Source organism: Gymnodraco acuticeps, unplaced genomic scaffold, assembly GCF_902827175.1.
Source record: "Gymnodraco acuticeps unplaced genomic scaffold, fGymAcu1.1, whole genome shotgun sequence".
Lineage (NCBI taxonomy): Eukaryota > Metazoa > Chordata > Actinopteri > Perciformes > Bathydraconidae > Gymnodraco > Gymnodraco acuticeps.
The window spans coordinates 515,662-540,566 of NW_022992343.1; the positions used below are offsets into that span (position 1 = coordinate 515,662).

Genomic DNA, 24,905 nt, shown 5'->3' on the forward strand with positions numbered 1-24,905 from the left:
ACTGTTATTCTACGCACGAAAAGTTTATTATTCCGCCGACTTATTTTGGCCCTCTTCTCCTCCCGCATTGAACATTGCAGAAACTCGGTTCAAACATCAAAACGTTCAGCTCAGTCGGGAATCGATTGCTATTACTTTTCTCATTCATAACTTTCATAATTCCAGAGATACATCCCATAATACATCACATTTTTAACCATTGAAGTCAATGGAGAAATTCTTCAGACTTCAACAAATCTTGATGCGATTTCAACTGCTAACTGTTCATTCATACTTTCACTCAGAAACCTCATTCCAACTTTAAAATGTTACACATCTTTCTGACATTATTCTTGTAACACAACTTTTAAATCTGATTCTCACTTTTAGAGATATTAAACATTGTTCAGACCTTGTTAGAGGTTCTCTTCAGTGCGTGATGTCACAGCTAGAGGGTAGGAAAACATCTCGTAGCTTGAAAAATGACAAATAATTAAGCAAAATAATTAAACAAAATGCCTCTTGAGGGCATGAAGTGACAAAAACATTCAACATTCCTCCATTAAAACCCATTGTAATTTTAGGCAGATATTTCCTCACGGTAGCAGCCGCACACCTTTAGTTAAACTGCCAAAAAGGCCACATTATTAACCCAAAGTACACAAAAATTACACTTCAGATACTCAACTTCCTTGACATGCTTCACGTTTTGAAATTTCACAGATATCGTTTACGGTTCTTCCACAAAACGTTCACATGTAAGAGGTTCATCTCTCATTCAGAACAATGGAAACCTGTGATCTCTACAGAGCTCGTTAGCTCAAATATAAACACCTGTGTCATGGAAAACGATGATGTCATCACTTCAACTGACATGCTCAGCAGACTTCAGATAAAGGTTAATGGTCCTGCCCTCAACAGCTCTACATCAATTATGGGGTGTCATCATCATATGACGAAGGTCAAGAGAAGAGAGAGAGAAGAGAGGGAGGGCGATCAAGAGAAGAGAGGGAGTAATGTAAGTTACATTACTCTCTCTAGGTGGCAAATACACCAACACTAAGGTTAATTAAAATGACTTTCACATGTTCTACATTCAATTCAGGTTATGAGGAAGGTCAGTAAGGGGTTTGACTATCTTTCAGTAAAAGAGGCCAACAAAATGTGTTTCTGAATATCCAGTGTTGTATCCAGTGCTCTGTACATTAACCTCACTTTGGATCAGAATTGTAAGACTATTCAAGGTGCCCTGCTAAAGAATCATTTAGAGTTTTCCCTCTTACTTAATGTTCCTCTCTCTGCAGGACATGTCAGTTATGGAGGGAGAGTTGGAAATCCTCCTTGGAGAGCTACACATCAAAATGAAAGGTACACGCAAACACAGACACACACACGTCCACACATTATCTTCCAAATATGTAACACGTGTTTTCCCTTGCAGGCCTGATCGGGTTTGCTCGACTCTGCCCTGGAGACCAATACGAGGTGAGCTTCTCTTTTCAAACACCAATATCAGATATATTAGTGTTTGTGGTTAGAATAACAATGTGGAACATATTGAGTAGATGCTTCATGGAAAATGAAGTCTAAATGTGTATTCAAGTTTAGTTAATCAAACATAGGGCTAGAGAGAGCTAGACAGAGCTAGTACTGTACTGTAGCTTAAGGAGGAAGTCAAAGTGCTATGAAGTCATTTGGAGATGATAATATGGGGGATTAGAGGCTTTGCATTTCAACAAATTCACTTACTTCAACTTTAAAATATGTCCATATCATAAAGTTTAAAAGAATTAAGTAGTACAAGTATAGTACTTGATTGTAGCAACTAATTTATATCCCACCACTTGGGTGAGGGTCACTTCAAAAACCCATATTTTACTACTTTAGCTGGAGGGAAATGGACTATTATTTAGTTTGTATATTTGTTTATATATATTTTTAGTTTAATGCCTTTCTAGAAAGATTGTATTTGTTACCATACAGGTCTAAAACCTCAAATATATAATACATTAAAAAACAACATACATTACCTCATCATCATCAGGTTATTACTCCATTGATAATACCATATTTCATATTTGTTGCATCTAATTTTACAAGATATTACTATACTATTATATTCATTAAATAATATATAAATAATTTAGCCTAAATATGATCCATGAATGTGTGTCTCATTATTCCTGGACCTTTATTATTCTGTTACATACATATCAGCCTAATATTACTCAGATACAGTATACCTGTTGGTATTACGTCCACACTATAACCATGTGACTTAGCTGAGTGATTTAAAGTGCTAACAAAATATCAGAGTTTGCAGTTACATTTTTTTATTAAAAATGTGAGCTCTACATGAGTTATCCCTTACACCTCTACCTTATAAAGTTGTAGCTTATAATAATACAAAAGATATTATAATAACAAATCTCAATAGCTTGTACCTAAGGTATTGTAATAACTTCCTCTGCTGAAAAACACAACACAGGTTTTAAAACTCTAAGGTGGTAGTAACTCTCTTTAAACACACAACCCGTAACTGACTGAAGATTTAAAATCAGTTACTGACTGTTGGATGTCACATGACCAGGTGGTGGTGCGGTTGGGCCGCCAGCGATGGAAGATCAGAGGGAGGATCGAGTCCGATGACACTCAGGCCTGGGACGAAGAGGAGATGGTCTTCCTCCCTCACACACAAACATAACTTCGAGATCAAGGTCACACACACACACGATATTTGTACTTGAATTGATTTTTCCATGTACTGCTACTAAATGTTAACAATGCGTTCACTTTCAAAGGCCAATATTGTACTTCTTCCATTTTTTGGACAGGAATAGTTAGTGGTGGACAGTAACTAAGTACATTTGTTTAAGTACTGTACGTTTACTGTTAAGAAGACGTTTTGGGGTACTTTATTTTAGTATTTTCATTTTATGCTACTTTATACTTCTACTCCATTACATCCTAGAGGGGAATAATGTACTTTATTATCCACTACGTTTATTTATTAACTTAAATTACTAGTTTATTTTCATATTTATATGAGTAATACAAATTATAATCGGAACATTTATTAAATTATCATATCAATAATATTTAATTTGATCCCAGGAAGAAATCATCAAGCCACCCACTAATTTATTTAAGGCAATAGATATATAAATAACACGTCAAAAGTATATATTATATTAGTGATTCACTTATTCAAACATCAATAACTTATATCCAAATATATAATGTGTATTATTCTGTTTTGGTACATTAAGCATGCTCTTTGTTGCCAAACTGTTTTTCAATGTTACCAGTGAAAGAATATTTCTTCCTTGAAAATAATGTTAATACTTTTATTTAAGTAAAACCTCTAAATACTAGTTGTAACAGTCCTGCAATAATAAAATGATGTTTCCTTATGTGTTATTATCATGAAGTAGTATTATACATATTACAAACCCCTCTTGGAGGTGATATTCTGTAGAATCAGCATACATTTTGTTGTACTTAAAGTCATTTTACAGATAATAACGTTTTTCTTTGAAAAAAAATGCAGGACTTAACCCTGTAATAGCAGATTTTTCCATGAAATGTCTACTTTTATCAAAATCATCTTCCCCCTCTTACTTACTTAAAACGTCACCAAGTTTTTGCAATACTTTTTGCTGTATTAAAAACACATTTCCTTTCACACCGTGTGTATTGTATTCTGTATGTTGTACAATACCTGGCTCATGTGTGGGTATCTCACCCATCATGTCTGTTCTCTCAGGTGACGGAGGCGAAGGGTCTGGGTTGGCTGCTGGTTGGCATGGTGACGTGTCTGAGCACCGACTTCTTTGTGGCCAGGCCACAGCTAATGCTGGTCGACATCACGGAGCTGGGAACCATCAAACTGCAGCTGGAGGTCACCTGGAAGTACGAACACATGCACAGATGAATAACTACGGAGCCCTGGAGGGTTCATAGAGAGAAAAATAAACAAAACGAGGCCACGTTTTATTAATTCGTGCGCACGAGATGTAATTCGTGGCCTCAATTTAAATAAAACGAGGCCACGCTTTATTAATTTGGGTGCACGATATACTTTCTCGTGCGCACAATATACTTTCTTATGGTTAGACACATCAAACTGCTCGATTATTACGCCATATTATTAGTTATATGAAGAAGATGTCCGGTCGCCAAGGCGTGTGTGTGTGTGTGTGTGCACGTGTGCGTGTGGCCTAGCATTACTATACTTTTGGGGACCTAAATCTGTTTAGACAGTCACGTGTGGGGACTCGCCTCCCTTATGGGGACAAAATGGAGGTCCCCATGAGGGGAATCATTAATTTAGGGTGAAGACTTGTTAGGTTTAGGGTTAGGGTTTAGGGTTAGGCATGTGTTGGTTATGGTTAAGGTTAGGATAAGTCTCCAGGAAATGCATGTAAGTCAATGTAATGTCCCCTGAAGTAATGTATACATGGTGTGGTGTGTGTGTGTGTGTGTGTGTGTGTGTGTGTGTGTGTGTGTGTGTGTGTGTGTGTGTGTGTGTGTGTGTGTGTGTGTGTGTGTGTGTGTGTGTGCGCGTGTGGCCTAGCAGTACTATGCTTTTGGGGACCTAAATCTGTTTACACAGTCACGTGTGGGGACTTGCCTCCCTTATGGGGACAAAATGGAGGTCCCCATGAGGGGAATCATTAATTTTAGGGTGAAGACTTGGTTAGGTTTAGGGTTAGGGTTAGGCATGTGTTGGTTATGGTTAACGTTAGGATAAGTCTCCAGGAAATGCATGTAAGTCAATGTAATGTCCCCTGAAGGGAAAATAAAACAGCAAGTTAACCTAAATTACATTTAAGACATATACAACTGCAACGAAAGTAGTGTGTGTGTGTGTGTGTGTGTGTGTGTGTGTGTGTGTGTGTGTGTGTGTGTGTGTGTGTGTGTGTGTGTGTGTGTGTGGCTAAAACGTAGCAAATCAAATCAAGTTTTATTTATATAGCACATTTATATAGCACATTTATAAACGATTTTTGGTCGAGCCAAAGTGCTGTACATATAATAAAATTAGCCTACAGTAGAGACACTTTACAACAACACAGATTGTTCAGAATATCAGTATGAGAAAAACGACACCCTCTGTCCTTAGACCCTCACATCGTACAAGGTAGCAGCCCCAATCTCTATTCAGCTGTTCTAATGAACTTAAACACAATGAAGGCACTGTGTAAAAGACACAGCTCTCTGCAGATAGCAGATACTGTGAGAGTCACGGACATGAATTCATAGATCAAGGCAGACTGGTTCACAGACTCTCCTGTTTTGCGAATCCGGTGCTTAAACAAATAGCTCTATACCTCTGGCCGAAATGTCCCTAAAATGAAGTCCGAGTTTGAAATATATCTCAAATAATGTATGCACTGCCATTTCCCCACATAAACATAATAGTCGGTTGTGTCTCCTCCTGTGCGCTCCACTTCCTACTTGGCGCACCGGTACTACGCGCGAGAAAATCTCGTGCCAACGAGAAAGTATATTGTGCGCACAAAGGGAGGGAGGTAGCAGTTCTAGCAGAGAGCCCCAAACTTTCCTTTCCCTGGCCACATCAACCAGCTCTGACTGGGGGATTCCAAGGCGCTCCCAGGCCAGCGAAGAGATATAATCCCTCCACCTGGTCCTAGGTCTACCCCTCGGTCTCTTCCCAGCTGGACATGCCTGGAACACCTCCCTAGGGAGGCGTCCAGGTGGCATCCTTACTAGGTGCCCGAACCACCTAAACTGGCTCATTTCGACGCGAAGGAGGAGCGGTTCAAGTCTGAGTCCCTCCCGGATGACTGAACTTCTCACCTTATCCCTAAGGAGATGCCCCCCACCCTGCGGAGAAAACCCATCTCGACCGCTTGTATCCGCGATCTCGTTCTTTCGGTCATGACCCATCCTTCATGGCCATAGGTGAAGGTAGGAACGAAAATGGCCCGGTGGACAGAGAGCTTTGCCTTCTGGCTCAGCTCCCTTTTTGTCACAAAGGTGCGGTAAAGCGTCTGCAGTACTGCTCCCGCTGCTCCGATTCTCCGGTCCATCTCACGCTCCATTGTTCCCTCACTCGAGAACAAGACCCTGAGATACTTGAACTCCTTCACTTGGGGTAAGGACTCATTCCCTACTTGGAGTGGACAGTCCATCGGTTTCCAGCTGAGAACCATGGCCTCAGATCTGGAGGTGATGATCCTCATCCCAGCCGCTTCACACTCGGTTGCGAACCGATCCAGTGAGTGCCGAAGGTCGCAGACCGATGAAGCCATTAGAACCACATCATCTGCAAAAAGCAGTGGTGCAATCCTTAGTCCACCGAACTGCAGACCCCCTCCCCCACGACTACGCCTCGAAATCTTATCCATGTATATTACAGACAGGATTGGTGACAAAGCGCAGCCCTGGCGGAGGCAAACCCTCACCGGAAATGGGTCCGACTTACTGCAGAGGACCCGGACACAGCTCTCGCTTTGGGAGTACAGAGATTGGATGGCCCTGAGTAGAGACCCCCTCACCCCATATTCCTGCAGCACCTTCCACAGTAACTCCCTGGGAACCCGGTCATACGCCTTCTACAAATCTACAAAACACATGTAGACCCCCTCCAGGATCCTTGTGAGTAAAAAGCTGATCCGTCGTTCCACGACCAGGACAGAATCCGTGTGGTTCCTCCTCAATCTGAGGTTCGACAATCGGCCTGACCCTCCTTTCAAGTACCTTAGAGTAAACTTTCCCGGGGAGTCTGAGTAGTGTGATGCCTCTATAATTGGCACACACCCTCTGATCCCCCTTTTTGAAGGGGAACCACCACCCCGGTCTGCCATTCCTTCGGTACTGTTTCCGACTTCCACGCAACGTTGATGAGACGTGTCAACCATGAAAGTCCCTCAACACCCAGAGCCTTCAGCATTTCTGGGCGGATCTCATCCACCCCCGGGGCTTTTGCCACTGTGGAGTTGTTTGACTACCTCAGTGACCTCCCCCCGGGAGATTAGTGTTGATCCAGTCCAGAGGCTTCCCGCACCCAACTCACCACCAGATGGTGATCAGTTGACAACTCCGCCCCTCTCTTTACCCGAGTGTCCAAAACTACGCCTCAGGTCCGAACGAAATCGATCATGGACCTTCTGCTTAGGGTGCTCTGGTACCACGTACACTTATGAGCATCCTTATGTTCGAACATTGTGTTTGTTATGGCCAACAAACACAACGTGCTTTGGATAAAAGCTGACGCTTTTAGCGACTTACAATAAGTACATTCGACCAGGAAGATACAACCTTGAAGAAAACATAATCATATAAGTACATCAGGTTTCATAGAGCCAAACATTTCAAGTGCTACTCAACTGGCTATAGATAAGCCAGTCCTTTATTAGTATATAAGTGCTCTGTTAGCAGTGCTCTGTTAGCAGTTCTTTGTTATTAATTATATCGCTCGACGTGGAGTCGAAAGAGATGAGTTGTCAGTCTGCACCGGAAGATGTGCAAGCTTTCTGCTGTCCTGATTTCAATGGGGAGCTCATTCCACCATTTTGGAGCCAAGATAGCAAACTTTAGTCTGGTCAAAACTGGTCTTCAATGGCATTAAAACGATAACAACGATGCTGTAGTTAATCCATAGGTTAATATCCAATGTGACTGTGTCCCCTTTGAAAAGTTCTGATAATCTATAAGCAATAAAACTGCAATTCCGTTTTTAAATATCAGAGCAGGGATATTCCTACGCTCTGAAGCAAGATTGCATGTGCAGAGACGCAACCTTTTTTTTTAACATGAGTGTGTGCGGGACGATTTCCTTTCGATTCTATTGACTCTAACGGTCAGGAAGAGATGTCACATGTCAAAATCAAACAAGGGGGGCCAGAGATATGGAAAATCCACCCAAATGGCCCCAGACGAGGTTTTTTTTGCTAAATCTGTCTAAAAAGGTCAAATATCACTTGATACAGGATACTTATTATATGTTGTACTTTTGATTACTAAAGCTTTTAGTCTACTAACCCATCATCCAAGGTTAGTTTTCACTATAAGTACAACATATCTTTTGGACGGACACTATAATTTACAGTTTTTTACCATGTTCAATCTGAATTTTCTTTAAAATAAAAAACATCTATATCGATTCTGACTTTTCTACATCCAACTCACAGGTTTATTATTACTTTGAGAAAAAAGATTATTAATTTAACCCTTTTAGTAGGGAAGATATGGTCATTTGTTCTGGGAATGTTATTTTCGAGCCTGAAACATGAAAAACAGGCTTGGGGCTTAACAGGTTAAACAATTGCAACAAGATTCTTAACACGAGGTTGCAAAAACAAAAATAATCTGTATGCAGCAGTTTTCATTGTTATTGTGTCTGTGCTTGATCTATCAGAGTTGCAGTGTAAGAGCTGCACAGTTATGAATAAAGGCAGCTGCACCCTCTTTCATTCAGCATTCCAATTATTGCTTTATAAATGTCTTCCCCCCCCCTTCTGTGTCCACTGAGGTTCGTCAGGCCCAACACATCTTCAACAAACTCCCCCTTTGCCTCATCATAAAAACTCACAAACACCAGAAACTGAGCATTTTCAGTGGTGTCAATGGACTCATCCACAGCTAAGGAAATGCACTGTGCATTTTGTATTCCATCACAAAGCTGATTAATCAAATCACCAGCCAGTATTTATGTTCTTCTGGTTTCTGTGGAATCTGAGAGGGGGATTTGCTTGATTTTACCTGTTATTTCTTCTTTTTGTTTGCCTTCAAACATCACTTCAGTCATGCATTCTTTTATACTTCAGTTATTATCCAGTGGAAAGCCCTTACCTACTGGCCTAGTTAAATCAAAGTGGTTACTTTTTTTTGGCTGGGCAGTGTAGTTTTACACAGTCTTATTTGACTTTCTCAGGACTTAAAACTGTTTTTTGGGGGCAGACCCCCACAAAGAAAAAACATATATTTACACACGTAAGGTCATCATCTTAACAGTTTAGTTTGCTCATCCGTGAGCAGAGCATCAAGTTGACATGTCTATTACAGCTGAATGTGGCGATTACCATTTTGTTCAGCAAAACGCCTCACAAAATTTGTAAAATCCAAAGCTTTAGTGCGTTTTGATTCAATGCTGAGTACAGCCAAACTTGACAGTCTCTTCTCTGTCATTGTAGACCGAAAATACCTCATTCCTTCAGTACTTGGGTCCGAATGCTTCTCGTTTTGCGCCGTCCTGTTCAAATGAAATTGCCGCCAATCATATTTCCACGCTCGCGCCAGGGCCGGGGTTACCAGACGTGCGTCTTATGCTGCATTCACTTGCACTCGGACATTAGAGACTTTCTCTCATAAATGTCCGATGAGCCACAACTTTTCTTTCAAAACAAAGCTGCCAACTGGGGTGGCAGCTGGGTTGGCAATGCCTATTTTTAGGGTGGCAGTTGCCACCCCATGCCACCCCGGTAGGTGAAACTAGGCTACTAGCTACAGTACAGATGCAACTAGATGAGCTGTTAACTCTCGCTCGGACTTAGACAGGTTGAAAGAGACGACTCACGCATTTTTCCCTCCTGCATTCCGCGAAGACCCGCCCTACCGTGCCTCTGATTCGCAGACTGTTGGTGGGGGGAAAAAACGCTGACGGTATCCTGAATGTGATTGGACCAATGCGTTGACAGACACCCACAGACAGTGGAACAGTCGGACATGCAGAGCGTTGTTTGCTAGTGATGGGAATTCCGGCTCTTCTTGGTGACCCGGATCATTTGGCTCGGCTCACCAAGAAGAGCCGGCTCTTTCGGCTCCCAAACGGCTCTTCAGTTTACCACATATTATACCTTTTAATTAAATCAAATGTAGCCCTGTTTTGACTAATGATGTATATGTGTACACATATATCACTTAAATTATTCAATACATCCTTTGTACTGAAGTATTCAAAAGTAAAAATTACATGTTTAATATAAATGATTTGCTGTGGCCAATTGTTTTCATTGCATTTACAGACCCGTGTAACTCTCTGATACCACCCAATGAATGCATTGACTTGCTTGAAGAACCACGCTACACAAAACATATAGCAACACCTATAAAAACTATTTTAAAAAAGGGGCTACTGTATCGACCTATATAAAGTATATAAATATAGTTGTTTTTTTCAAAATACCAAAAAGATCCTGCATTTTAGCCATGCCTCATTTCGCTCTATTTGCTCTTTCCAGCGCTGTTTTTGCAGGGGGCTGATTCTGTGAGCTGCAGCTGACCACGCCCCCCTGCAGGAGAGGGGAGCGTGCTTTGAGATCAGCTGCTGGGCTGCAGCAGGGAGAAGAGGGGGACAAAAAGAGATCTCCATTCTCCGTGTTTTATTCTAATAGAAGTAAGAAGAGAAGTAATGGGGCAGAAACCCTCCTTTTTACGCAGCGGTCCAGACATAGACATCAAACGGCGACACATATTCGGTTGCCAGTTACTTTGGCATTAGGGCAGGGATATCTAGATACTTTCCAAGGTTTGACATAATGAATTGTGCTACTTTTAAAGCAAGCAACGATGTTTTCAAATCTGTAATCAAAAAGCTCCTCAAAAACACTATCGAAGCAGTTCCTGCCGTTGTTACGTTAGTACAAACAGTAACAACGGACTACTTTTCTTAGCGGATGCATGTCAATTGAAATCAATACATAGGCCTACAACTATTTTTTAAATCAATAAAATCATTTTCTAAATCCATAGAAGCATTTCAATTAATATTGGGAGTCATGTCGTTACTTTGTTGAGAATGTGGACATGTGTAATAAGCGGGATAATGTGCACATTAATGTGCACATTATGCAAAAACTAAAAACGGCTCGTTCGCGGGCGAGAGCCAGCTCCCGTCGTTCACTTAAAAGAGCCGGCTCAAAGAGCCGGCTCGTTCGCGACCGACACATCACTACTGTTTGCAGTGGACATAGCGGAGAATTTTGACTCGTTGCGTTGTGGCGATGTCTCGCAGATAACACAGATAATACAGAGAATACATATGAAAAGTATAATTTGCTCAGAGTCCAGAGACAGTGGTGGTTCGGTCCGGATCCGGACCGGAGTCCGGACTTTGAGGATGCCTGCCGTAGGTGGTGGAGAAGCAGAGGTGTTGCTCACGTTGCCTTTTCGGGCTGTGCCCGGCCTCGTTTTATTTAAATTGAGGCCACGGATTACATCTCGTATGCACAAATTAATAAAACGTGGCCTCGTTTTATTTATTTTTCTCTCTATGAACCCTCCAGGGCTCTGTACTCCAAGGCTCCGTAACTAACCTATACAAATATACACTTTCTTTTATTTGGTAAAATACACCCCAAATTCAAAGTCAAGTTTCACTTAGTGCTCGGGAGAATATATTGAGCAGAAGGCCAACCACAGTCATATATTTTGGTCTTGTAAAGCTTAAAGTGACTTCTGCGAAATTTCTATAGGGGTAATGTCACCTAATTTTGGTGTTTATTAAAAAAAAAACACTTAAGCTTCTACTTGGAAAAACACCAGAAGAAATACAAAATAAAGACTTAGTGCTTATTCCTCATAAGAAGGGTAAAGTGAAGAGTAGCAATAATCACAAAAATTAGGAATTGGGTAAAAGATGATCATTTAACCTTTTCTACACCGCACCCCCGGGGGAAAAAGGCGTCATCTGCAGGAAACAGCGTCTGAGGGCATCTTAATATTCAATAAACTATTAATGTTTTATATCCATGTAACGGGATGAAACTCAGCTAACTGATCTTTTTTTTTTTTTTTTAAACCCACAAAGCTAGCGCAGAGTCTATGAATTAGCCACAAGCGAAAAATGCTAACAGCGTTTTGCACAGAAACTCACTCATAACACCCTTATTACTTATCGTAGCTGCACGTCCAACCCATCGATCTGAACGTGAGATGACACAGAATCGATCGGTACATACATCATCACTCCATGATAAGAACCCGCAAAGATATTAACAAGAACAGACATCAAAACATGTGGCGCTAGGTAGCTAAAAACGGCAACATGGCTCACCTTGGTCGTAGTCGGGTCAATAGTGGTCTTCAATGGCATTAAAACGATGAAAACGCTGCTGAAGTTAATCCATAGGTTAATCCAATGTGTCTGTGTCCATTTGAAATTATTTCTGATAATCCATAGGCAATAAACCAGCGTTTCCGTTTCCAGATGTCAGAGCGAGAGATAGGTTCACTCTGATGCAAACCTGCATGCGGAAAGCCCCCACCTTCTTTGTTTTACCATGTGTGTGTATGTGGAAATTCCCCTACGATTATATTGGCTCTAACGGTCAAAAAGAGATGTCAATCACCAAAATCGACCAATGGGTTCCAGAGAAACGGTAAAAACGCCCATTTCCACCCAAATCACCTCAGAGGTAGAGTTTTTTTTTGCTAAACCTCTCTAAAACGGTCAAATGTCACTTGTTTTGCATCAATCTTGATACAGGGTACTTATTATATGTTGTACTTTGGATTCCTAAAGCCTTTAGTCTACCTTACCATCATGCAAGGGTTTTTTCACTGTAGGTACAAAATTATTTTTGGAGGGGCACTATAATTTACAGTTTTTACCATGTTCAATCTGAATTTTCTTTAAAATAAAAAACATCTATATTGATTCTTACTCTTCCACATCCAACTCACATGTTTATCATTACTTTGAGAAAAAAGATTATTAATTTAACCCTTTTAGAAGTGTAGTTATGGTCATTTGTTCTGGAAATTTCATTTTCGAGCCTGAGACCTGAAAAACAGGCTCAGGGCTTAACAGGTTAATAAACACAAAAATGAAAGGATCTTAGAAATTAATTTTAAAAAGCCATCTAATCTAATTTCATTTCATTTCAAACCTTTATTTAGACAGATAAATCCCATTGAGATTATTGATCTCTTTTTCAAGGGAGACCTGCTCAAGTAGTTCCACATGAAACATAAAAACATAAATAGAACAACAAAAGGACATCATACAGCATCATTTACATAATTATCCACATAAACAGGTACCTATAGCTTCCGATTGAGTAGCATCCAACCGAGCTTTAAAACATTTAGTGGCACCAGATTGTTCAGTTTCCATTTAATTTGCAGACTATTCCAAGACAGAGGAGCTGCGCATCTAAAGCTGTCTTCCCTAAGACAGTCCTAGCAGTTGGCACATTTAATAAAACCACAGCATTCGATCTCAGGCAGTAGCCACTTACAATTTTCCGTGAGATCAGGGAGCAGATATAAGATGGAAGTTTCCCTAACATGGCTTTGTATATAAAAATGTACCAGTGACTGAGCCTCCGTACAGTTAGTGAAAGCAAACCAGCCCTTGCATACAGGGTACAGTGATGGGTTAATGCTTTACAGTTTGTCACAAATCTCAGTGCACTGTGATACGCAGCATCTAACTTGACCAGGCAATTGGCAGGTGCATTCATATACATCAAATCACCATAGTCCAGCACAGGTAAAAGGTCACAGTGACTAGCCTTTTCCTGGCCTCAAGCGAGAAACAGGACTTGTTCCTGTAGAAGAAACCTAGCCTAACTCTCAGCTTTTTAAGCAGGTTATTGACATGAAGTTTAAAAGTGAGACAATCATCAAGCCAGATACCAAGGTATTTGTAACAGGTAACCACTTCAAGTTTTATACCTTGCGTAGTTACAATATCTAAAACAGGCTCTGGTGTCTTTTTAGCTTTAGAAAAGAGCATTACCTTGGTTTTCTCAACATTTAAAAGAAGCTTTAGTTCAGAGAGCTGAGTCTGAATAATGTTAAAAACATCCTGTAATTGAACACCAGCCTCCTTAAAGGCCCTGTCACACTGTCCCGAAATTGACACCCGATGGACACACGAATATCGAATTGTGAATTTCGCACGAAGATGGCCCCGAACCACACACGAAGGCAACATTTACATTACATTTAAGACATACAACTGCAATGAAAGTACCAAAAACAATTATGTTACAGTACTATGATACTGTACTGATATCTTCAGACTTTGTTCTTTACTTTATCCGTCGTTATATGTAGAAAATATTACGTTTTCTCCGTAATGGTGTTTCCATAACAACAACTTCCTGTCAACTGTCCTTCAAAATAATATATTATATCCTTTTTAGTTTCACAGAACACAAATTGGGTTATTTACATAATATATTTACATGATTTTGTTGTGCAATAAAACAACCCGATGGACACACGATAAAGGAAATGTTCAAATTCGGCTGTGATCGTAGCAACATCGGGCCATTCGTGAGGGCATCTTAAGCCTTCGTATGACCGCCGGTGGAGTTTCTCAGGCTCCGGCAGCAACTTCGTGAGCGGTGGCAAAATCTTTGGCATGCCAAAAAATTGCCTTGCGAAGGTTCATTTTCGTGTTGAATTTGTGTGTAAATGTTGCCCTTCGTAAGGCCATCGTGAGGGCATCTTGTTATCATCGGTGCCATCGGGCATTCGCCACGATCAGAGTGAGGGTGAATGCACCGATGATAACACGAAGATGACACGATTTGACAAGATGCCCTCACGAGTACCTTACGAAGTTGCCGCTCACGAAGTTGCTGCCGGAGCCTGAGAAACTCCACCGGCGGTCATACGATGGCTTAAGATGCCCTCACGAATGGCCCGATGTTGCTACGATCACAGCCGAATTTGAACATTTTCTTTATCGTGTATCCATCGGGTGTCAATTTCGGGACAGTGTGACAGGGCCTTAATGGAGGGACCTGCACAGTACATCACGGTATCATCCGCATAAAAATGTAAAGCAGCTTCATCCACATTTTCACCTAAACTGTTGATATATATGGAGAATAAAAGTGGACCTAAAACAGAACCTTGGGGAACACCATTAGCAATGTTTAACCACTCAGTAGACAGCCCATCAAAGTGAACACATTGGGACCTTTCAGAGAGGTAGTTTACAAACCACCCCACTGCATGGCTGGACATGCCTATACTGGCTAGCCTCTGCTTTAAAATGTGATGATCAAATAGAGTAACAGCCCACCACCATGACATGTTGACCCTTTGCCACTTCTATATTTATGGCTAAAAATTCAAATTGCTTACTAATAATAATAATTCCTTACATTTATTATAGCGCTTTTCCAGATGCTCAAAGCGCTTTACAAATACACATTACACATATTTTTTATACATGCAATGGTCACTGTGGACAATACCCACAGGAGCACAGGTGAAGTGTCTTGCCCAAGGACACAACGGCTTTACAGACGATCGACGACTTTACTGATCGATTTGGAAACTAATGTGGTTACACTGAACTTATTCTTAACATAAATGGCAACGCCACCACCTTTATTAGGCCGGTCGGTACGATACACATTAAAACCATTTAAGGCAATGTCAGAGGCCAAAATAGATTTGTTTAGCCATGTTTCTGATAAAACAATGACGTCAGCGTCAGTTGAGCTCGCCCAGATACGGACAACATCTAGTTTACCTAACAGACTGCGCACATTCAAGTGGATGAAACCCAACCCAGACCTAGCTTTAAAATCAGCAGGAGTAGCGATCTGACTACTACTACTGGGCGGACCAGGGTTAGGTTGTACATTTCCTGACAGTAATAACAACAACAAAAACAGCTATCTTTTCCTCTTAAACGACACACATACATTGTCATCTAATTTAGAAACACCGGAAAAGTCTGCGTGAGTGTGATTTGAGCTTAAGAAGCAGTCCTGAAGAACCATCATCGCAGGAAAACAAAAAAGACAAACATATTTTGTCGAGCAGATTGTCTGTGACAAGGCAACCGGTAATTGTTTGAGCAACACATCCGAACCTTTGCAGGGGATGCCCATTGCGGGTGGCAGAACAGACCTGAATCCAGTAGACTTCTCAGAATGACTAGAGATCTTCTCATAGTCCAAAACAGTTAACAGCCACAGCAGAATCCCGATATGGGCCATTTTCCCAGACCAGCACACAGTATCCGCGATGTTCCTCGAGCAAGATCAGCACAGCAGCAAAGGACAGGCAAAAGCAGCAGCGTGGAAGCGCTCCGGTCCCTCCGTGGTATCCCCGGGGTGAAAGCAGGCCTCTGCAACAGCAGAACCAGGACAGGTGGAAAGCAGGCCCCAGCGGTGGTAAAATCCTCCTCCGTACAGCAGCACACGCCCGGTGGAAGCAGGCCAAGCCCGAAGCGTGGATCCACTCCGTCTCTCCGCGACGACTCAGGGGTAAAAACCTCTCCAGTACAGCCGTATTCTACAGGTGGGAGCAGGCCTCCGTAGATCGCAGAATCGCAGGCAGCAACAGGTGGAGTCGCTCCGTCTCTTCGCGACGAGCAGGCCTCCGTAAATCGCAGATCGCATGCAGCAACAGGTGGAGCCGCTCTGTCTCTTCGCGACGTCTCCGGAGGAAAAACACCTCAGTACAGCCGTACTCGACAGGTGGGAGTAGGCCTCGGCAGATCGCAGACAACTAAAACTACTACTTGTATAAGCAGGGATGGCTAAAAGTTTGTAAGCAGGAGAGCTAGATGCTAACAGATGCCAGATGCCTGTAGAAATTGCGACTGCCTCCAATGACAGCTTTAACAAATGACGGGCAAAATGTGTGAGGTAAACAACAAAAACATTTCCCTCCGGTTAGATATAACAATACATGCAATTATGAGGATTAATTATATATCTATTATGTTCTTTTTATCTAAAAAAAAAAAATTGTATATGAGGATTGATATTTGTTTTTTTTATGCAGCTTAGTTTGAACTGCATTTAATTTCTGTATGTATACCCTGTAATCCAAAATAAATAAATAAAAACAAAAACAAAAGTAAACAAAAATATTAATGAGGTGATTGCATGACTTCAAAATGCAGATGCATTTCCTCTACTGGAGACAAGGGGTTGATGGGAAGGTAAAGTGGAGTACGTGATGGAAAGTAGAATCATTGGATGATCTGATGGGGAAAGGGTGTGGCTGCTTTGGAAAGATATCTGTAGTGTAAAATATGAGAACGCCTTTGTACTTTTGTTTCAATCTCAAAAAAGGAGTCACTGGAGAAGTGACACATTCAGTTTTTCTTTTTCTCTTTTGGTTTCTCCCACTCCTTTTCTGAGATGTCAAACAGATTCCTCAATGTTACTTTACCACATATTCAAAGCACTAAAAGATTATCAAAAAGCAACCAACAACATGTAAACAACAAAAAATCAGGTGATGGATTATTATAGAATTACATAGCGGTTTTACAGAATCTGACGTTGTTATTCTCTTCTTTCTCTGCACCTCTAACCTGAGCCATCTGTCACCGTGCAGCTCATCGAATACAGACACACAGACTCTGCTGTGCCCTTGCACCATGACAGATCACATTTCAGGGCTTAGAGAGGCCAGGTGGTGGACGTTTCATGGATCCTCCCGGGAGACACTGAAAACCACACAAGCACGCAGAAAGCTGCAGAACTCACTCACACACACTTACAGAAACAAAAGACTTGTGACATCACACACAATTCTGTTGAACCTCTAAATGAGTCACAGTTAAGTGATTCAATCAGTGTTTAATTTGAACTCTTAAAACCACAGAAAAATAAAGCAGGATGTTTTTTATGTATTATCTCCTGTCCTGTCTTGTTTTACTTCCTGTCGATGGGTTTTTCCGCCTGTTTGCTTGTCTGATTCTTTTCACCCTGCCGCCCCTTAAGTTTTTGCTTCCCCTCCACAGCTGTATATTGTCTTGGTGATTAGTACTGTGTATATATATGCCTGTCTTCTCTAGCGTTCTCTGTCGGTTTGTCATCAATGTTTCCCTGATGTGTACTGTTATTTCATCCCTGCCTGATTCCCCGTGCTTCTACGGTGGCAGACTGGCGCAAACGATCTTGGGGATTATAAAGTTTGCCAACTGTCACTGTTCGCAAAGTTAGTCTGTTTCATAATAATTTGTAAGTGTTATGTCAGTATACTTCAAATCACTAGGTTAGCTAGCTTAAAGCAGATATTCTATCACATTGGTAAGGTACGTTTTCAGTGGGAGTGTCAGTTGGCCAACTTAATAATCCCTTAACGTTAACAAGCACTCCGGTCCGAGATGTGTGCATCACTTTCAGAGGTGGGAGAAGTACTCAGATCTGGTACTAAAGTACCAGAGTGTAGGAATACACTGTTACAAGTAAAAGTCCTGCAATCGAAATGTTACTCAACTAAAAGTAGAAAAGTATCAGCATCAAAATAAACTTAAAGTACCAAAAGTAAAAGTAGTCATTGAGCAGATTGGTCCATTTCAGAATAATATGTATGATATGTTATTGATCATTAAAGTGTTATGAAAGCTGGTAAAGGTGCAGCTAGTTTTAATGACTTTGTATACTGCAGGGTAGCTTGTGAATTTACTCCAGGTGGAACTAAATTCTGATTTAAGACTTGATTATATTTCACATCATTCATCCAAATCTGTAAAGTAACTAAAGGTATTACAAAAATGTAGTGGAGTAAAAGTACAAGGTAGCATTAAATGGAATTCTCAAGTAAAGTACAAGTATCTCAAATGTGTACTTAAGTAAATGTACTTAGTTGCTTCCCACCTCAGATCACTTTTTGGTGTCCCTGTTTCCATTGTGTTTTGAGTTTCTTTTTTATTTCAGCGTTCTGTTTATGCAGCGCTTTTAGTAAATGTTGCGCATGTTTCGTTAAGTTGGTGAAGATGTTTCTTCATTTGCATGTGTTTTGGCACTTGTGTTTTTATATTTGCATCGTTTTTGTAAGTGCAGCGTGTTTTTCCTAATGGAAGTGTTTTGGGCTGTTGGCCACCGTATATTCCGGCCCTTTGCCCTCTGGCCCTCTCTGTCTGTACTTATTAAGCTTTTCTTTGTTTTCGTTTGTTTTGTTTTACCTTGCCTGGTCCCCCTGTTTTTGTGTCAGTGTTTTTGTTATCTACTTTATTTAATTAAAAGCTGGCTTTTTAAGTTTTTAAGTTGTTGATTAAGCGCATCAATGCTCTGACAACCTCCCAAATAAGTGTTTAGAATGCTCCCAATAAATGTATAGACACTTTACACAAATTACTTACGATTACTGCAGATAACATTTATGATACATTCAGGTAGCTCAAGGGTTGGTATAACTCAGATGATGCGAACCATAAAAGTGTGAAACAGGACTAAAAGGAATCATAGATTTCACATGTACAGTCTTTACACTTGCTGTCACGATTAACAAAAAAGGGAAAGGCCGTAAAAATGTTCAGGTCTGGAAAAACGTCAAACTTTGGAAAAAAAAGTTTGGAGAATGGGTCATGAGACAAGCTTTAAATATTAAAAAGCAGTGATTGTTGCTGATTTATTGTCATCATATGGATGAAATGTGTTGGACAGCTGTAATATTCAGCATATGTGTATAATGTACCTTTTATATTTATATTGGGTGTGCGTTTGCTCCTGTAGTCCGTTCGACAGCTCAGAGAAGATGAGGCCGCTATCCGTCAGCAGGCAGTCGGTGTCCAGCAGGAAGAGCTCTGTCTACAGCTGGACGGCACCGAGCACCCCCTCCTTCACAGAGAAATACTTTTTAGTGAGTTATACACACTCACACACACATTAGCGATAAACACTATACATGCCTTTCCATGTAATTTAAGATAAAACCAGGACTAATTCACATTTTTGACATCCAGGAAATAATAAATCACAGATTTATAACACAGATTCATGCATGCTTTTCTTTAACACCACTAAAATGCACATGCAGTTGTAGAAAATGCACCTATATTAAATGTATCTTTCCCCATATCCTCAACTGCAAAGGACTTAATTCGTATGACCACATCATATATTGCAAATATTGCATTTAGCTGTTAAAATTACTACATTTTCCTGTCAGTTATAGCCAGTGGCTTTAAAGTCTAAAGTGTGATTTTTAAATCGATATATTCTCCTCTCTCCTCTGCAGTCGATGATGCGTGAGCTGCATGATCCAGAAGGTTCCCTCCCCTCTCTGGTGTCTAAAAGTCGACACAACAGAGGGGGGGTGTCTCTGCTCAGCTACCTGTCCCACCCCTCCCACACCGGCACGCCAAACCACAGCCAGCAGAGCCCCTACAGGTGTGAAGCGTTACAGGAAAACACAAAGAGGCTAAACAGTGGATACAGAGGACACACTGGTAAAGTGGGGTTTGTCCCACTTCTCCGATTGTTTTATTTGAAGGATTTTACCTTCAACATAAAGGAGTGAAAATCACTTATCCAGTACTTTACAAAAATATGACAGAAATTACACATGTGACCCCTCAGATTCCCTTCATTAAGGGTTCTTCTCTTCTAGGTTGGGGACCATTGCTTTAAAGCAGGGGTGTCAAACTCAATTTCATTGCGGGCCACATTAGCATTATGGCTGCACTCAACGGGCCGGTTGTAACTTTAAGACTATAGAAATATAAATATATAATAAATATAAAATAATGTATTATATTACATTATTGACTCTGCATTGGATTATTATCAGTTCTGTTAATAACTTCATAAATAACTACGTCTGAAAGCAGAAGTCTAGGGCACATCATTGAAAGCAAATATTCAACAATTACACCAATTGTAGTGTATATTATATTCTTTGCAAGCTCTTGCGGGCCACATCAAATTAGGTCGCGGGCCGGATTTGGCCCACAGGCCTTGAGTTTGACACCCCTGCTTTAAAAGGTACATTTTTGGGGAAAATCTGGATTTTTACCCAGTCAGATTAAAGTCAGATTCAAAAGATATGGTTCCTGTATTTGTCCAATAAAGTGATTAAAATATAATTCACACATCTATTTTAGAAACGTTCTGATTATAAAATGCATTGATGTATGTGTTATTTGAATGCTTTTCATTAAAATTAATTCATCCACAGTCGCATGCGGGCTCACAGCTACCCCTCCAGCTACAGTCAGGGCACCAGTCTGGGGGGAAGCCAGACTCAGCTGTCCTTCGAGGAGGAAGAGTCCCTGGAGGTCTCTACAGAGGAGAGGGAGACGAGGGAGGAGAAGGATGAAGAGGAGGAGTGGGAAAGTGTGTTGGATACTTCCTCCATTCCGGCGCAGAGTAAAGCAGGGTCCCTGCTGGCTCTGCAGAGGTGAGGATGAACTCAACTCATGAACACAATTTTTTAAAGTGCTGCCTAAAAAAAAGCATTGTTGCGATGTCGTAAACAAATAAATATAAATTATTTATTTCTTGTTATTAAAATGTGCTTGCCTTTTTATTTAATATGCTTACTGTACCCTACTTAAATTTGCCTTTATCTCCACTGTCGGTTTAATTTCCATGCTGTGGGACGAATATAGGATTTCTGATTCAGATTCTCATGAATGCCAACATGCCGGTAAAACGATAGTTACGGCTGTAACTACGGTTCTATGAGTCCCGGATGACCGCCAGAGGCGGTGCTTTCAGCACTGGATATGTCCATCGCGCGCATGCGCAGCTCGAGTACCAATACCAACAAAGTCACCTGTGACCCACGTGACACCGGCTATATCAGCCGGTGTCGTCAGAGGATCTGTTCCCAGAATCTTCTCGCGAGCACACAAGAATTCTGAGTGACAGGGAACTCTGGCGGTCATCCGGGACTCATAGAACCGTAGTTACAGCCGTAACTATCGTTCTATTTCGTCCCTACTGACCGCCAGAGGCGGTGCTTTCAGCACTGGATGACTTATACCAACAATGTCATGAAAAATCCAAGCCCTTGCTCACCACTGGAAACAGCGGAGCTCGGCAAAAGGACCACGCCCAAATAATGGGGAGTGGCGACATTGACCTGATGACAACTGGAGAATGTGCCAGAAGACACCCACGACGCCGCGGTGTAGATGGTCTCCAGGGGCACCACCCTCAGGGCAGCCCAAGATGTTGAGATGCTCCTTGTAGAGTGGCATCTCAGCCTGATGGCAGGGGGCGGCCACTGGCCCCGTAAGCCTGAGAGATGGTATCGACAACCCAGTGGGGCAGCCACTGGTTAGAGGGCATAACCTCCTTTAGTGCCGCAAGGGCAAGATCAAGAGTTGCTCCTACTGCCGTATACAGGCAGTAGCCTTGATATACGCCCTTTGGGCACCCCCAGGGCACAGCAACTTCGACGTGCCGTACTCCTGAATGTCAAAGCGTGCCAGCTGGGCAGGCTGATTGAAGTGGGTTTGTGGAAGGACCCCGGGCCGGAATGCCACATTTGCCCAAAGGGCAACGCCTGAGAGTCCCACCTCGGGCATGTATTGTTTATGGAGAGGACATGCAACTCCCCGACTCGCTTCCCTGAGGCTATGGCAAGCAGAAATGCTGCCTTCGTGGGCAGCCACCTAAGCCCCACCTGGGCCAGGGGCTCGAAGGGAGGAGATGATAGGGCATCCGGCAGCAGAGGCAGGTCCCAAGCCGGAGCCCTCGGGGTGCTAGGGGGACGCTGCCGTAAAGCCCCTCTCATAAAGAGGGACACCGACCTGTGGCACCCCGCCGTGGCGCCGTCGACCCGAACATGTCGGGCAGAAATCGCAGCCACATAAATTCACAGTGGAGTGAGAACGTCCACTATCTAGAAGGGACTGTTGTCTAAGCAACAACGTGCATGCTGTCCCCAAGGAACACGCACATTCTTGCCCCCCAGTTGGGGTAGGAAGTGCGTGAGTGCAAGCTGCACAGCCCGAAGCTGTAGCACGTTGACCTTGCGCGCACTCTCCTGGGCAGACCGCTGACCCTGAACGGTCCTGCCCTGCCGCACTGCACCCCACCCTGAGAGACATGAACCTATGGTGATGGTCTCCTGGCGGGATGGGATGGCGCCCATGGGCACACCCACTAGGAGATAGGCCCCTCCAGCGTGACAGAGAGTGGAGGCAATGCTGCGACACCCTGACTTCCCTGTGCCTGTGCCACTTGGCGTCCAAGTGAAGGCTGTTCAGCCACATCTGCATGGGGCGCAACGACAGCGGGCCTAAGGGCCCAGCGGCCGAGGCAGCTGCCAGTCTGCCCAAGGGCCGGAGGACCTGAATATAAGGCACCATCTTGCCCGGCCCACGTGGAAGTAGGCATCCCTCAAGTCCACGGTTGAGAACCACTCCACCTGTGCATATGCAGTGGTCAGCATATAGAATGGCAGCACCTTCGGGAATCTGTTGATTCCTCTGAGGTCCAAGATCGGGCGAAATCCGCCGACTTTCTTGCTCACGAGAAAGCACGCCGAGTAGAACCCCCTGGGCTAAGCAGAGGGTCTTACTGGCTTGATTGCGTCCTTGGACAGAAGGACTGACAACTCTTGGGCCAGAGCTAGGGCCCCTGCCGGATCGCTGACGACTGTCAATTAGACCCAGCCGAAGGCTAGGGGCCGGAGCTGCGGTCCGTACCCCTGGGTTAAGGTGAAAACCACCCAAGGGACGGAAGTACAGACCGCCCAGTAACTGAGCTGCTGCTGGGAAAGCAGCCGACGACCGGGGGGGCACTGGGGTACGAGGCCGTCTGCAAGGCGGGCGACCTGGGGCACGAAAGTCATCGGGTCGCGCCGCTAAGACCTCTGCAGACCACCCCTGTAATCCGGCGGCTGAGTGTTGCAGCTAGAGCGGCCCCTGGGCCTGCTGGGAGTGGGCACAGGTCTGCGAAGACCCGAGAGCTGCTGCCTGGTCTGCCTAGCTTGGGCGGCACGCTCCAGGGCAGCTGACCTAAACAGCTCTCCTGGCTCGACTGGTACGCTACGGAGGACTCTCCTACATGCCTCCGTTAGTGGTGACTGGGCCAGCGAAACCTGGCGACGAGTCTGTACCAGCGACAAGGCCTCCTCATACAGAGGTGCATCAACCGAAGGAGGTGCATCAGCCGAAGGAGGTGCGTCAGCCGAAGGAGGTGCGTCAGCCGAAGGAGGTGCGCCAACCGAAGGGGGGGGGGGGGACAGGCCCGCTAGCAGCCCCTACACCGGGCCCAGGCTGAAGGGCCAAGAGGCGACTTCATCATGCCCCTATCGGCAGCTAGCCGATCCACTTTAGAGGACGGCTTGTTTCTAGTCCTTCTATTGGGGGGAGCACACATAGCCATCGCTCCCTCAAGTCGCCGGGAACGGCCGAATTGATCTGGAGGAGGATGTGACAAGGAGAGGTGTCTGTTGGCTGCTGCCAGACGTTCCACCTCAGTGATTCTAGCCACTCTGATCGCCCGAGGCATGCAGCTACAGCTCATGCAGGCGTTTACCGTGAGAACCTCCCTCAGATGCTCACATTTCGTCCCCACTGACCGCCAGAGGCGGCCGAGGCAGGAGGGGCAGCGGTCGTGGCCGTCCTCGGGCTCAAAAGAAGCCATACAGGCGCTACATGAATGAGCCATTCCGTAGGTAGCCAGATGCAGCGTAGCCGGGAGCGGGTACACAGCCTTCACCAGCTACCTGCTTAATGGAACGAGTAGAGCGTTGCTGCTACTCGCCACAGAAAGAGGGATGTAATTACACCCACGTTACCGGCAGAGGGAGCGGGAGCGAGAGCACTGCCTTCACCTGGCTGGATTAATAAATACGGCAGTTCAGCGTCTACCAAGAGCGGGGGCGGGAACACAACCTTCACCAGCTACCTGCTTAACTGAAAAACAGGGCAGTTCCGCGTCTACCAGGAGCGGGGGCGAGAACACTGCCTTCACTGGTTGAGTTAGAGACGAATGCCAGATGCAGCGTAACCGGGAGCGGGTGCGAGAACACAGCCTTCACCGGCTACCTGCTTAACGGAAAAACGAGGCAGTTTGGCGTCTACCAGGAGCGGGGGCGAGAACACAACCTTCACCAGCTACCTGCTTAACTGAAAAACAGGGCAGTTCCGCGTCTACCAGGAGCGGGGGCGAGAACACTGCCTTCACTGGTTGAGTTAGAGACGAATGCCAGATGCAGCGTAACCGGGAGTGGGTGCGGGAACACAGCCTTCACCGGCTACCTGCTTAACGGAAAAACGAGGC

General features: G+C 43.5%; 1 protein-coding gene across 1 annotated transcript in view; it reads left to right on the top strand.

Moving 5' to 3' along the window:
• Positions 1-24,905, top strand: part of ripor3 (RIPOR family member 3) — a 121,642-nt gene that overhangs the window by 77,283 nt on the left and 19,454 nt on the right. Inside the window, 8 exon segments of the mRNA XM_034208728.1 lie at positions 1,284-1,347; positions 1,421-1,464; positions 2,570-2,677; positions 2,679-2,696; positions 3,746-3,891; positions 19,398-19,524; positions 19,903-20,054; positions 20,842-21,063. Of these exon segments, the coding sequence (XP_034064619.1) occupies positions 1,284-1,347; positions 1,421-1,464; positions 2,570-2,677; positions 2,679-2,696; positions 3,746-3,891; positions 19,398-19,524; positions 19,903-20,054; positions 20,842-21,063 (881 nt within the window).